General features: G+C 37.3%; 1 protein-coding gene across 2 annotated transcripts in view; it reads right to left on the reverse strand.

Moving 5' to 3' along the window:
- Window positions 1-12,730, reverse strand: part of adgrl2b.1 (adhesion G protein-coupled receptor L2b, tandem duplicate 1) — a 146,207-nt gene that overhangs the window by 50,256 nt on the left and 83,221 nt on the right. For both annotated transcript variants that reach the window (XM_079819571.1, XM_079819572.1), the window contains exon 9: window positions 3,610-3,793. In XM_079819571.1, coding sequence (XP_079675697.1) covers window positions 3,610-3,793 — 184 coding nt within the window. The remainder of the gene's footprint in view (window positions 1-3,609; window positions 3,794-12,730) is intronic.

The following is a 12,730-nucleotide window of genomic DNA, read 5'->3' on the forward strand; positions in this document are numbered from 1 at the left end:
CGGTTCATCTTGACTGGCAAACACTACGATTTGGCTTGCGCGCACTACACGCCTCCACCCAACACTTTCTTTCGATCAGAGTAATCAATGCGGGAGACTCGAGAATGGAGTGGAAGCGCCCAGGTGGAGTAAAGAGGCAAAATACTGATCTGTTCAGGACTTCAAGTGCAGGTCAGTTTTATCTGTAAACAGGCTATTTTAGTTTTGTCTTTGTTTACTTAGTTAAGCATTAAACTGCTCGTAACTGTTAGCAGTGGCTCCCCATTACTATCATTAAACACTAGCGGTAAACATATAATGGGGTTTTGGTTTCCTTGCCACTGTTGCCTCTGGCTTGGCTTGCTCAGCTGGGGACACTGAATTTTTCAACTAAACAACGAAATAAATCTAATTAATAAACTAAATTAACCATATAAACTAAATTACTAATCTAATTATTGATCTAAAGCCCACACTGTCACTGTATGATAATAGAAATGAACTGATGACATCAGCGTTTTCTCCAGAATGGCTATACAGATGAATAAAATTATGCTGCATTATTTTCCTGTTTAACACTGTAAAGCTGCTTTGAAACAATCTACATTGTTAAAAGCGCTGTATAAATAAAGTTGACTTGACTTGACTCACTCAAATATGCTAAAGGACATCATTATTATCTATTGTAAAGTTGCAGTAGTAATTTAGCAGACAAATATTCACATGGTTTTATAATAGGTTTACAGGGAGTTAGGGCAGACAAGAACACAACCCTTAAACAACCCACAACCAAAATTAACCATGGTTTTCCTACAAATAAAACCAAAAACCATTGTTACTATAGTTAAACCATGGTAACCACAAATTAACCATGGTTTTACTACACTTACCATAGTTTAACTATGGAATTTGTAGTAAAAGTCTGGTTATACAAATGGTAATCAATCTGCCAAAAAACATGGTTACTATACTTTTATTATAATAAAACCATGGTTAACTTTCATAAGGGAAAAATATGACTCATGATAATGCAATAACATGTTCAGTATTAGTATTTTTCTATAAAGATAGTGTCATGATTGTTGATAGTTATTATTGTCTAAATGTTGACCTATGCAATTTAGAAAATATAGTTGTGTTAAATCTAGTGTATTTAAGTCATTTTAAGATAAAACAATAACACATGGTCGTAATGTAATACTTTAAACCCAACTAAAATACATTTATATTATGTGGAAACAAATTGCAATGATGTGGTTGTTTTGCAAGGTTGAGACAGTTCTGTTCATAACAGTAGACTTGCTTATGAAAAGAGACAGGTACAAGAAAATTTGTGAAACAAGTAAACACGCACACGCACACGCGCACGCGCACGCGCACGCACACACACACACACACACACACACACACACACACACACACACACACACACACACACACACACACACACACACACACACACACACACACAGTGAGCGATATCAGGGAAAATTAAAGTGAAGGTGCATTTCAAGAGAGAACTTTTAATTATTTTGCACAGCCCCAGACTAAGGATTTAAACTTTTTTATGTGATGGCCATACAAAAAATAGGGTTTCAGAATTTGTTGTGGGTATATGGGACGGCCTGGATGAGTGTGAAATTTCTCTGCCTATTAATACGATGTGAGGTTCAGTTACCAGCGTGGCACTAAAACAGGTAGTAGTAATGGCGGTTCCACTTTATATTAGGTGGCCTTAACTACTATGTAGTACTTACATCAAAAAATAAGTACAATGTACTTATTGTGTTCATATTGTATTGCAAAACACGTTTGCTGATATTGAGGTGGGATACCGATAAAGTTAGGGACAGGTGTGGTGGTATGGGTAAGTTTAAGGGTAGGTTTAGGTGTAAGGGAAGGATCAACCATGTAATTATAAATGTAACTACAGAAATTAATTACAGAGGTAATTACATGCAGGTAATTTTTAAAATGTAAGTACAATGTAAAAATATGTATATACACAATAAGTGCACTGTATCAAAATATTAATTTAAATGTTAGTACATACAGGGAGTGCAGAATTATTAGGCACGTTGATTTTCTGATCATATTTTTTTTCCAGGCACATTTGACCAATTCCAAACCACAGTAATCCTAATAACTACTATTGATTTAGTATTTAATAATGTATAAGTGATATATAATTGTTCATGAAGGCTGGAAATGAAAAACACCTTATATTCAGGTGTGCAGAATTATTAGGCATGTTTTCTTTTACAGATAAATTGAGCCAAAAAAGAGATTTAACTCAGACTGAAAAGTCAAAAAGTATTAAATGCCCATGAGAAGGATGCAATACTAATGCAATACTAGACATTGCAGTTAAGGCATGACCATTGGACAGTGAAATGCTCGTTGGGTCAGCAGGATCTGACAAAAACATGTGGCGGAGAAAAGACACCTGTTAACCGCAAAAGAATTAAGAATTAAGGTGAAGAATTAAGGGTGAAACCATCAGGAACCCTTTAGTCTCCAGCGCCACCATTTTCCAGAGCTGCAACCTACCTGGAGTCTCCAGAAGTGCAAGGTGTCAGGATCTCAGAGACTTCAGTTAGGTAAAGAATCCTAAAAAATTACCCCCACTAGATAAGAATCACAAGCTGAAGTGTTGTAAAATACATGAAGAAGGTTTTTTTATAGGCTTTATGGACAGATAGGTTGAGAGTGACTCTTGAAGGACCAGCACCACATCCTCTAGTACCACTGTTTGAAGAATTCATCTTCCAGAATCTGGCAGTACGTTTTGGGAGTTCATTTTTAGTCCATCTCTGCAAAACGGACTTCAGGATGGACTAAAATGAACTCCCAAAACGTACTGCCAGATTCTGGAAGATGAATTCTTCAAACAGTGGTACTAGAGGATGTGGTGCTGGTCCTTCAAGAGTCACTCTCAACCTCTCTGTCCATAAAGCCTATAAAAAAACCTTCTTCATGTATTTTACAACACTTCAGCTTGTGATTCTTATCTTATGGTTTGGAATTGGTCAAATGTGCCTGGAAAAAAAATATGATCAGAAAATCAACGTGCCTAATAATTCTGCACTCCCTGTAGTAGTTACCTAATATAAAGTGGGTCCGTAATGGCTACTTTTTCCTTAAGTACATGTCAGAGTTCATACCTCTTAACTTGAGTGAAAAAGTGTGGTCCATACTTCACATTTTACCAGAGTCACTAAACTTGAGTATCTGTACTTCTACTTGAGTGAAGGATGCGTGTACTTTTGCCATCTCTGAACTTGAGACTGTCTTAAGTAAACTGCTGTATTCTCTTATATGAGCATAAAGGCAAATTAAATCATATGAAGTCCAAAAATGTGTACTGCGTAAACTGGCAGTTGGTTTTAGAATGTTGGGAAACATAATTTGAAATTTTGAGCTTTTTGGCACCGGTTGGAGTAGCTGAACTGACCTTTCTACCTCTTCCAAGCATTCCTGCCAATTCTATTTCCTTCCGCTTTGGTTTTCATAATTAGCCTTTACTCCTGGAAGACTCCATTAGTCATTAAGTGGCAGCTGTGACAGGTGGCTCGAATCGAAACTTCATCAGTTATATGGAAAGATGCCGGCTAAGATGAAATGACTTACTGATGTTCTCGGCAGGCACTCTGACGACAGCGGGCTCTATCAGGTTGTCTGCAAGGACAAAGGCTCCTTCCTCCAGGGTATCTAGTAACATAGTGGCGGCATGCGTTTGCTCTGTGGAATTCATGTCCTCCCAGGATTTAAGGGCTTCTGGCCTCAGGAGGTTGTCAACCGTGTCCACAATGGCCTGTAACCATGGAAACAAGGGAAATGACAGGCAGTTGATATTTTTCCAACACTCTCCATAGGGAAAAAAGAGGATTGAGCACATGGAATACACTGGGGACAGCAGAAGCAAATGAGACTTGTGACACGCAACAACAACTATAATGGGAAATGAAACACTTTCTGAAACTGTACAAGTAGTGTAATTTGAGCAAAAATATGCTGTTTGACTTCATGGCTCAACAGCTAATGTGTTGTGTGTGTTCATGCCACCTTTCATTAGAGATCACAGGGACTGTAAACACATTTTCAGGTTCCAAAATAACACTTTTATCCAATTCCATTATAGTCTCTTCTCTGCATCCATACTGGACACAAGGGTCCTCTTGGGTATCCCACACAAACAGCAACCCACTGCTACACCATCTACTTGACTGTCATATTAATTTCCCTGTTGGGGATCAATAATGCATTCCTTCCTATCAGAAACAGGATCTAACTGCAATGCTGTCAGAAAAATCTTTCTGTAAAGTAAAAACACGATCAGACTGGAAGTGGCTTGCAGATTATAGGAAAGACTCCAGAAAATGGGATGTTCTCATTTGTATCCAAGAAAAATCATTAGTACACCATTCAATTAAAGAGTCCCAAGGCGACTAACAACACTGCAGTGCTTCTGGGTTTAAAGTCTAACAAATGAAATAATAGTCAGAGAAATTGAAGTTTTCTTTAGGGATGCACTGATACGGAAATTTTGTCCGGTACCGATAACCGATAAATCTTTGGCCGATAAATCTAAATCTAAATTTGTATATGATATTTGGGCCCCACTTTATATTAAGTGGCATTAACTACTATGTACTTACATAATTTTTTTTTTTTTTTTTTAAGTACAAAGTAACAAAAGTCTCACCATTTAAAGCCATGTCTCAAGCACACAATTATGATGTTCTTATAATTTCATGAAGCCTAAATGACAGACTTGTATTATTATAAAACTGTATTTTCATTTTTGAAGTGATTCCAATCATATTTCAAGCAATTCAAAACCATCACAGTACGCATTTGAAGTGTCTCAGCTGAAGGAAATAATCTATTATTTATCGGCTTTAAAATATCGGCCAAATTTTCTTATCATACGATAACGATAACATTAAAAATGGATATATATCGGCCAATATATACATCCTAGTTTTATATGTTGTATCATATTTGAAACAACTAACTTTTATGGTCCATTCCGTATGATAAAGTTAGATTGTGAAGGAGAAAAAAATATATTTTATTGAGGCCAAAATGGAGAAAACCAATAAGTTCAGTATTTAAAAGCCTCAAATAGGACAAATCTGTGTAGATTTCTTATGTAAATTCTAACATTCAATTCAAAGCATTAATTTATGTAAGAATGTTTTACAAAGAATTTACACACGCTTTTGTTCACTTTGATTTGCAAGGAAATATTCTAAATGTATGTTTAAGATGGTTAAAATGAATATTTATCTTTTAAAATGTCAAATTATATTTTTTTCTCCAAAAGTTTTATACATTTTTAAATTGTTATGCTGCTAAATGTAAATTAATATAATCTACAAAATATATAATAAATTTATCAACAAAATGATTTACAATATTAAAGGGACGCAATATATTTTGTCACCTTGTAGTCAATAATTGTATCCCTTAAAACCCATCTTTGACCACCAAAACAACATATTTAAAGGTTTTTTTCCTTTGAAAAAGAAATTCACAAAAGAATATGCAAATTATCCTCGCCTCCACTCCCTCACACCAGCTCAGAGATCCACTCGCTCAACTTTACTGAGGTAAACACTGCACAATGATATCGCTCTTTACAATGTTGAACACATAAGTGATTTATATGATAAGCGTTTTGCTTGATATATATAAATTGATAAATATACCAGGATAACCTGCCTTCTCTTGAGACTTCCCTGCTTCAGTGCATAGTTAATGATATGCTAAATCCCGACCCACATGTTGACGTGATTGGTTACAAGGTAGTTTGTGACGTCAGAGACACCAGCGATTTCTAACCGCGTTTCTGAGAATGTCTTTAGATCACTGAAGTTTTAAAGAGAAAATATTCAGCAATGGTGTTGACTTGTGGATTTGCACATAAAAAACATTAAAAACTTGATTTTCACCACTGGAGGACTTTAAAAAACATTCTCTAATCCCAGTTTATTATTCATTAACTACTATTAGCATGTCATTTATGGGTTCGCTGAGATCCATCAATCTCTCTCCAGCTCAACCAATAGCGTGAGTTTGGAGGCGTGGAGCCAGAAGGTGTTTAGCCGCTGTAGGACCATTGCTGCGTTCCAGTTCTTTTTTATTATGCCCCTTCACTTGCTAACTTCCCTCCGTCTCGTTCACTCGGATGTGCGTCATTGCTTACGTTGCATGAGTGCCCACTACTGGCAGAACCTTTGCAAGGGACTGAACTGGAATGTCCTAAGCCCTTGATCACTTGAAATCCACTATGGAGTTGATTTTTTTTTTTTCCTTTACGAAATTGTTTAATGCAGCATTCTATATGTATATAGGTGTATTTGGATTGCTTTAAAGGTTTTTAAAAATAATAAATATGTCATAGAGTTGTTTGTAGTGAGGTAAATTAAACGCGATATGCGGTGACGTCACAATCGTGTTGCATTGTGGTGTATGAAGCTGCCTGAAGTGTACATATGAAGTAGACTCGCTCCCTCTGTCAAAATCGAGGGAGCAAGTAAACTTCCCTTGTCCACTTCACGAAGTGGGACGCACTTCAAAATGGTGGCGGGGATTCCCCCGAGGGGAAGTGCTTAGGGAAGTTCGCAAGTGTGTGTCTAAAACTGGAGTGGAACGCAGCACATGACTGACACAGCACATGGGAAAAGACATTTAGCTTCGGTAGTTTGGTTACAGAAGTGCAAGCCAAAATTCACTGCATTTAGACTTTACACTACAATGACACTTCAAGACTATATAGCACCATCATGCACCCTTTCAGACAGACACATTTATAATGTTTACTCAGCTTCAAACCGCTGAGTCACGTCGTGTCAAAAAAAAAGCGTCCAGTGCAGATCTATTGGATGGGTTTATTATAAACGAGACGCTTGCATTCGCTTTTGACAGGGGGTTAGCCTACTCAATTACTTATGACATGTAGCAACACAGCTAAAAGTACAATAATATGTTGGACATGTTATTGAAAGTAAGCCTACGTTTATCTGTTAAAACATGCCTTCACATGTTTTTTGTAATTCCTCTAGGTGCCACTAGTGTCGTGGAAACTACATACTTCACCTTTAATTTCACTCTGAACTTTTAAAGGACTTGCAAAAGTCCATGCACGGGGTCCCAGACAGGGTGACCCGTTACCTGTTGAGATTGTGAGAGGATCTCATTACCACAAAGCCCTTGAATGACATGGAGTATTCGTAGGACACTAAACCCTTGATCACTCCAGAGACTCCCCCTCCAATTAGTCTACAGCAAGTCAAAAGCATCTGCTGAGCCACAAGAGGTGTTCATGGCCCTCTTCTTGCTGGCTGACAAGTTATTACGGACAGCGATTGATGGAATACTGTGTGGGCTGTCTGAAGTGTGCGTGGCCTTGTGGGCTGTAACATTTCTTTCAGAGCTGACTCTCTGCTGAAGGCATACAGCCATATGCGCTGCTACCAATTATGACGGCATCCGCCATTACCAAGAGACAGACACAAAAATAACAGTGAGAATTAGCTCTCTCTGCAGTTAAGTCTGGGAATCACTGGGGTCTTTTAAACTTGGCATTAACATGCAACCTGTTTCCGGATGTTGTCATTGAAAAGACAAGTGTAAATGTGTTTGTGATCAGAATGCTATCTGATCTGTGTGTCGGGGTACAGAGGTAGTCATAGATCATATTGTGATCGTATTGTGGTTAATTTGATCCCGTTTAAACGTTAAAAATATTTAAAGCAGCATTTGTTTTTTCTGTCACCCTTTGGCTAGTGTTACATTATATGATCACGATCATATAATCATCTTTATTCAATTTCTGTAAGGGCACAGTTAAATATGGGTTTATGTGAGGATTGTTTAAGTTCATAAAATTAAAAGTTGTATTTTTTGAACCATAATAAATGTTGAAAAATCGATAGCTTTCAATTACACCGTAAATGTTTAATGGCTATAATTAATGTTTAAAATTGGCTGGAAAGATCCATTTCATAGAAACATCAATATCAGTATTAGTATCAGTGAAACTGGCCTTCATTCATAAAAAGATGCCATTAAACAAGTATCTAAAATATACGGTCTTTATGTTTTTTATTTTCTACATTAATTTGGAGATTAACTGTGAAATTATTACATTATAAATATTTTTTTTAATCGATTGACAACACTACTAAAAATATATCAGGGCCTTAAAGGGTCATGAAACCCCAAAACACATTTTTTTTAAATATGTGAACAGATATGTACAGGCTGCACATCGCTGAAAAAACTAAAAGCACTCTCAATTATTGGTAATTTTTGCGTTTTTCTGAGCAATTTAACTTCATTCGAAGGAACGTCACAGAATGTGAGGTAGAAGCGTGCTTTCGGAGTGTGTGATTGGCTGCCGCCACGATTCTATGTCAACAGTTTCTCTGCATTTAGTCATGAGAATGAACTCTTTTAACCCAATCACAGCGCTGTATTACGCATGAGATCGCATACGGTGGAGAATTCATGTCAACATTCATCAACATGTGGAGCGCACAAGAGTGGTTTCTGATGAGTTTAACAGCGCTCGTGACTGGAGCAAGCACATTTTTATGGACATATTTCATATAATCCATGTGCTCTAAACATGAACCAGCACTGAGTATACGCACACATATTTAATCACATCTTCTTCAAATGAAATATATGTGCAAATAAGGACACTGATACAGCCGTATATCTGATCATGAACACGATACCACAATGGAACATTCGAATACACAGAAGACAATGATGTAGACCGACATCATTCAAAGAGTGGGCAAAAAGTAACTATGCCTTTATTCTTTCTGTGTTGACTGACGCGTATCATTTGTTTAGAGACTGTAGTGCTCTTAAATGTACTGAAAATATTATTAGACCTTTTAAAAGTTATTCCACGTTTCTCCCTTATTCTTAAGAGTTTGTTGTCACATAGGGTTAGATTTTTAAAATGCATCAAGGTGCCCTCAAGGTAATTTTTCCTCCGTGGTCATATTTTAATATTCACGTGTCTGTATAATGAGTGTGTTGCAGGTCTGTGTTTTATTGGTTGTTTTCTCCCCTCTCCCCCTCCCCCCTCTACTCTCCCACTTTTCCACAGCTTTACATGCCCATTTCTAGAGACTTTTCCAACTCTGAGGTGTGAACGACTAGGCTAAAAAAGGGGGGTTTCATGACAATTTAAGTTTGCTTTCACAGTCGAAAGTTGCACATCCATTCATTGACTGTAAAGGATGCGCTATTTTTCCACCACATCTGGCAATGATTTCGAACCCATATGTCTCTTTTTAGTTCGTACCGTTTCTATCACAGCATCTTTAAAATGTATTATTATTTGCAACCTCCGCCTCCTCTTTTACGAGATTTGAAATGTGTACTGAAAATAGTTTTTAAAAGAAGCCCTACCACTTCAGGTCGACTTTTTCCACTTTTTCTATTACAGACTTGTTTTAAACATGGCACGGGACACAGAGATCTAATCAGTTTTCCAGAGACATAAGCCACTTGATGTTGACAAGCATTCACATTGATTGCATGTTAATGCCAAGTGTAAACGCAGCCTTAGTGTGTGGAAAACAGAGATGGCTTTCTTTTATTAGGGATTATTGTGGTGCTTTTTTATCAAGAAAATATCCAAATATCATGTTTATATCCATGTGTTGCTTGCCATTTCTTTGTAATTATTTGTACAAATGTACATGCAATTTCTGAGGGAAAATTGTTTCAAAGAAAATCCTACACCATTTTCGCCAGTTACCCCCGAAACAAAAACTAACAACGAAAAACCCCTATAAAATAGAGCATGAAATAAATGACGATGAATGTTCTTTAATGGCCCAAAACCCAAATCAAAACTCATCAGAAGAGGTCAGTCAGCAAATGACCAAAGCATGGTTTGAATTTAAACACATTTCTGAAAGGGGTGGTGCAAAGCACAATTAACTAAATAAAACTGGAAAATCTTTCAGGGCATGTAGCAACCTTTGAATTATGAAGCTTATATGCTAGCTAAGCTTGACCAGATTGGACTGAAGATACTGATGACTCAGGTGAACGAATCGTTCGTTTATGGCGGTAACTCTTTGAGTCAGTTTACAGAATCGAACTGAATCAAGCTTTAGTTCCGGGTTGATGATTCAAGACGAAGCACAACTATACAGCACCGATCCACTGAGCATGCCCAGTAGGGCTTGGTTAAAATATAGATGTCTCGGTTTAAATTGATTCTTATTTTGATAAATGAACAGAACTTTGTTGCACCTCCCATCCAATACATTGCAATAAGCTTTGTACATACCCTAATTAATCGACATCGAATCTAATTTAATTAAAAATGGAATTTTATTGGATGGCAAGCTTAAGAATCCAAATCAAATCGAATTGTATCTGGTGTCAATACCCAGCATACTGTCCAGAAATTAACAAGTCAAACCTACAGGCACAGTTTAAAATCAGCTTTTCAGCCATGGTTCTTTTTGAGTCGGTTATTTTTTGTTTGTTCATTTCGAAGTATTTTTCCTCTGAACCATTTTGGACATGCTGATTGGCTTAATCAGTGCTGTCCTACTTCAGATCGTCAACGCTCAGTTTCAATTCTGATTCAGTTCAATTCTGTGAACCGACTCGACCAGCTACCGCTTAAAAGAACAATTTGTTCAAGAATCAAACACCCTACTCAGGTGTGTCCATTGTTTTGTTCAATACAATACTCAAACAGCACCTGTCTCTGACTAGCAATAGCAGCAAATCATAGCACAAATCACTTAATGGATGCTGTAAACTAAAGGCTATTGGTTTTTTCAATGTGTCCCAGTCCAACTTTCTGTTTCAAAAGGAAATAGATCAACACAGGAAAGAACAAAACAATTTCATAAAAAAGGGGTTATGAATTTATATACATGTACATGTACAGTGTGTGATAAGCCATTATTCTTTTACAGGTGCAGCTTTGAATAACTGACTGAAACATATAATTCACGATGACAGCACTACAGGAGAGATATGCATAAAAGATTAAAAAGAAATGCAGGGTGGAAGAAACGGCAGCAGGCGAGGAAGTGGCCGCATATGCACTTTGATCACACTATCAGCTGACAGAACAGAGCGATTATGACTGCGGGATCTCAGGCAAAGAACAAGAGTGTAAAGTTAGGGAAGAAAAGCAGTGAGGAGGATGGGAAAGCAACACGAAACCGAACAGAAAGACAAGACTTTCATTGCAATCATTGCAACGTCATGAGCAGACAGACTCACACGGGCCAGCAGGACAACTGACACATGGATTTCCAGCCAGACACAGACAAACAAGCTGCATGCAGCAGAGCAGGGAATTCTGGGAGGGCGTCCGGATACCTTTGTATAGGCCCTGCAAGTCCTCTCTCTTTTTTGACGCTTTTTTGTTTTGTTTGTTTCAAACACAAAGACAAGAGATTAGGAACAACACACGCACACACACTCACACGCGCACACGCAGAGAGAGAGAGCGATAGAGGGAAAGAGAAAGAGAAATAGAACAAATAAGATCCTGTGTGTCAACCATTTCATGTATGGATGCTTTCTTCAACTATGTGCTCTGTTTCAGTTATTTGGATTAATTTTTTCTTATATGAAAAACACTGTTTTTCCATTTTTAAATATTAAGCGCATTCTAAACCCCATTATGCTTAAGCTGACATTGCATGTGATCATGTAAACATGTTATCCCGTTTTCCTTTCCGGGATAAAGTCATAAACGGCTTAAGCCGGCATAAACTGATCGACACAGCTAGATTTTTGCCACTTACCCGTCCAAGTAAACACATTAACCTGCGTTCTGTCGGCTTATTTAAGTGCGCACGGTTTCACGGTAAAGGAGGAGGAAATATATTAAAAACGGACTCTTTCATGTCCCAAGAAATTATAAAAATGTGTTCTCATCTCGTGCAGCAGAAGTGGTTCAGTCAAAATGCTGCATCTGTAACTGCATGAGAGGACATTATATAAGTGTGCCGCTGACATGCTGCAATGCTCTTCAGTTTTTAATGCTTTATTTAACATCACAACCGACATGACATAAATTAAATACTCAAGAGTTAGGTACACAAATGATTACATTTTGACGTCACTACCGGGAAATAACCAGATTTTTTTTTTTGATAAAGTCTTGTAAACGCAGTTTACTTGCATTGCCAGGTTTTAGGATTGCACGTAAACTGGGACAATGGTTAATCCAATAAGCTGTTTTTTTGTGAGAAAAGAAGAAAAATAATTTCACATTGGGCTTTTTACTAGAATTAACAAACTTTTGAGAATTAAGTTATAACATTACAAGATTAAAGCAGTCTCTAAGGGCAAATCTGTAAAATTAACATTTTAATCTGGTACTAAGCAGTTTTTTTCTGGTTGTAGTGTTTCTTTTTGTTTTTGTTTTGTTTTGTTTTTTGTGGCACTCTTGGGCCAAGAATGATGCAATGATTCTGAGTTAACTGTCACCTCTCTGCTGCTGCCCACCATTTCTACATGCAAGAACCCAGAAGAAAAAAATTGTGCTCAGAGGCTGATCTTTTAAGTCTCTTCGATTAAAGGTGCAGTATGTAATATTGACAGCTAGTGGATGAAAAAGTCCAGAGTTTTTCCCCGCCCCCTCTTCCTCAGACTCGATGCGGTCACATCAGACTGTCACATCAGAACTATTGACGTTTTAGGACTTCAAACTTTATCAAATCAGGCTTCAATTATG

This window comes from Gobio gobio, assembly GCF_949357685.1.
Source record: "Gobio gobio genome assembly, chromosome: 6".
Lineage (NCBI taxonomy): Eukaryota > Metazoa > Chordata > Actinopteri > Cypriniformes > Gobionidae > Gobio > Gobio gobio.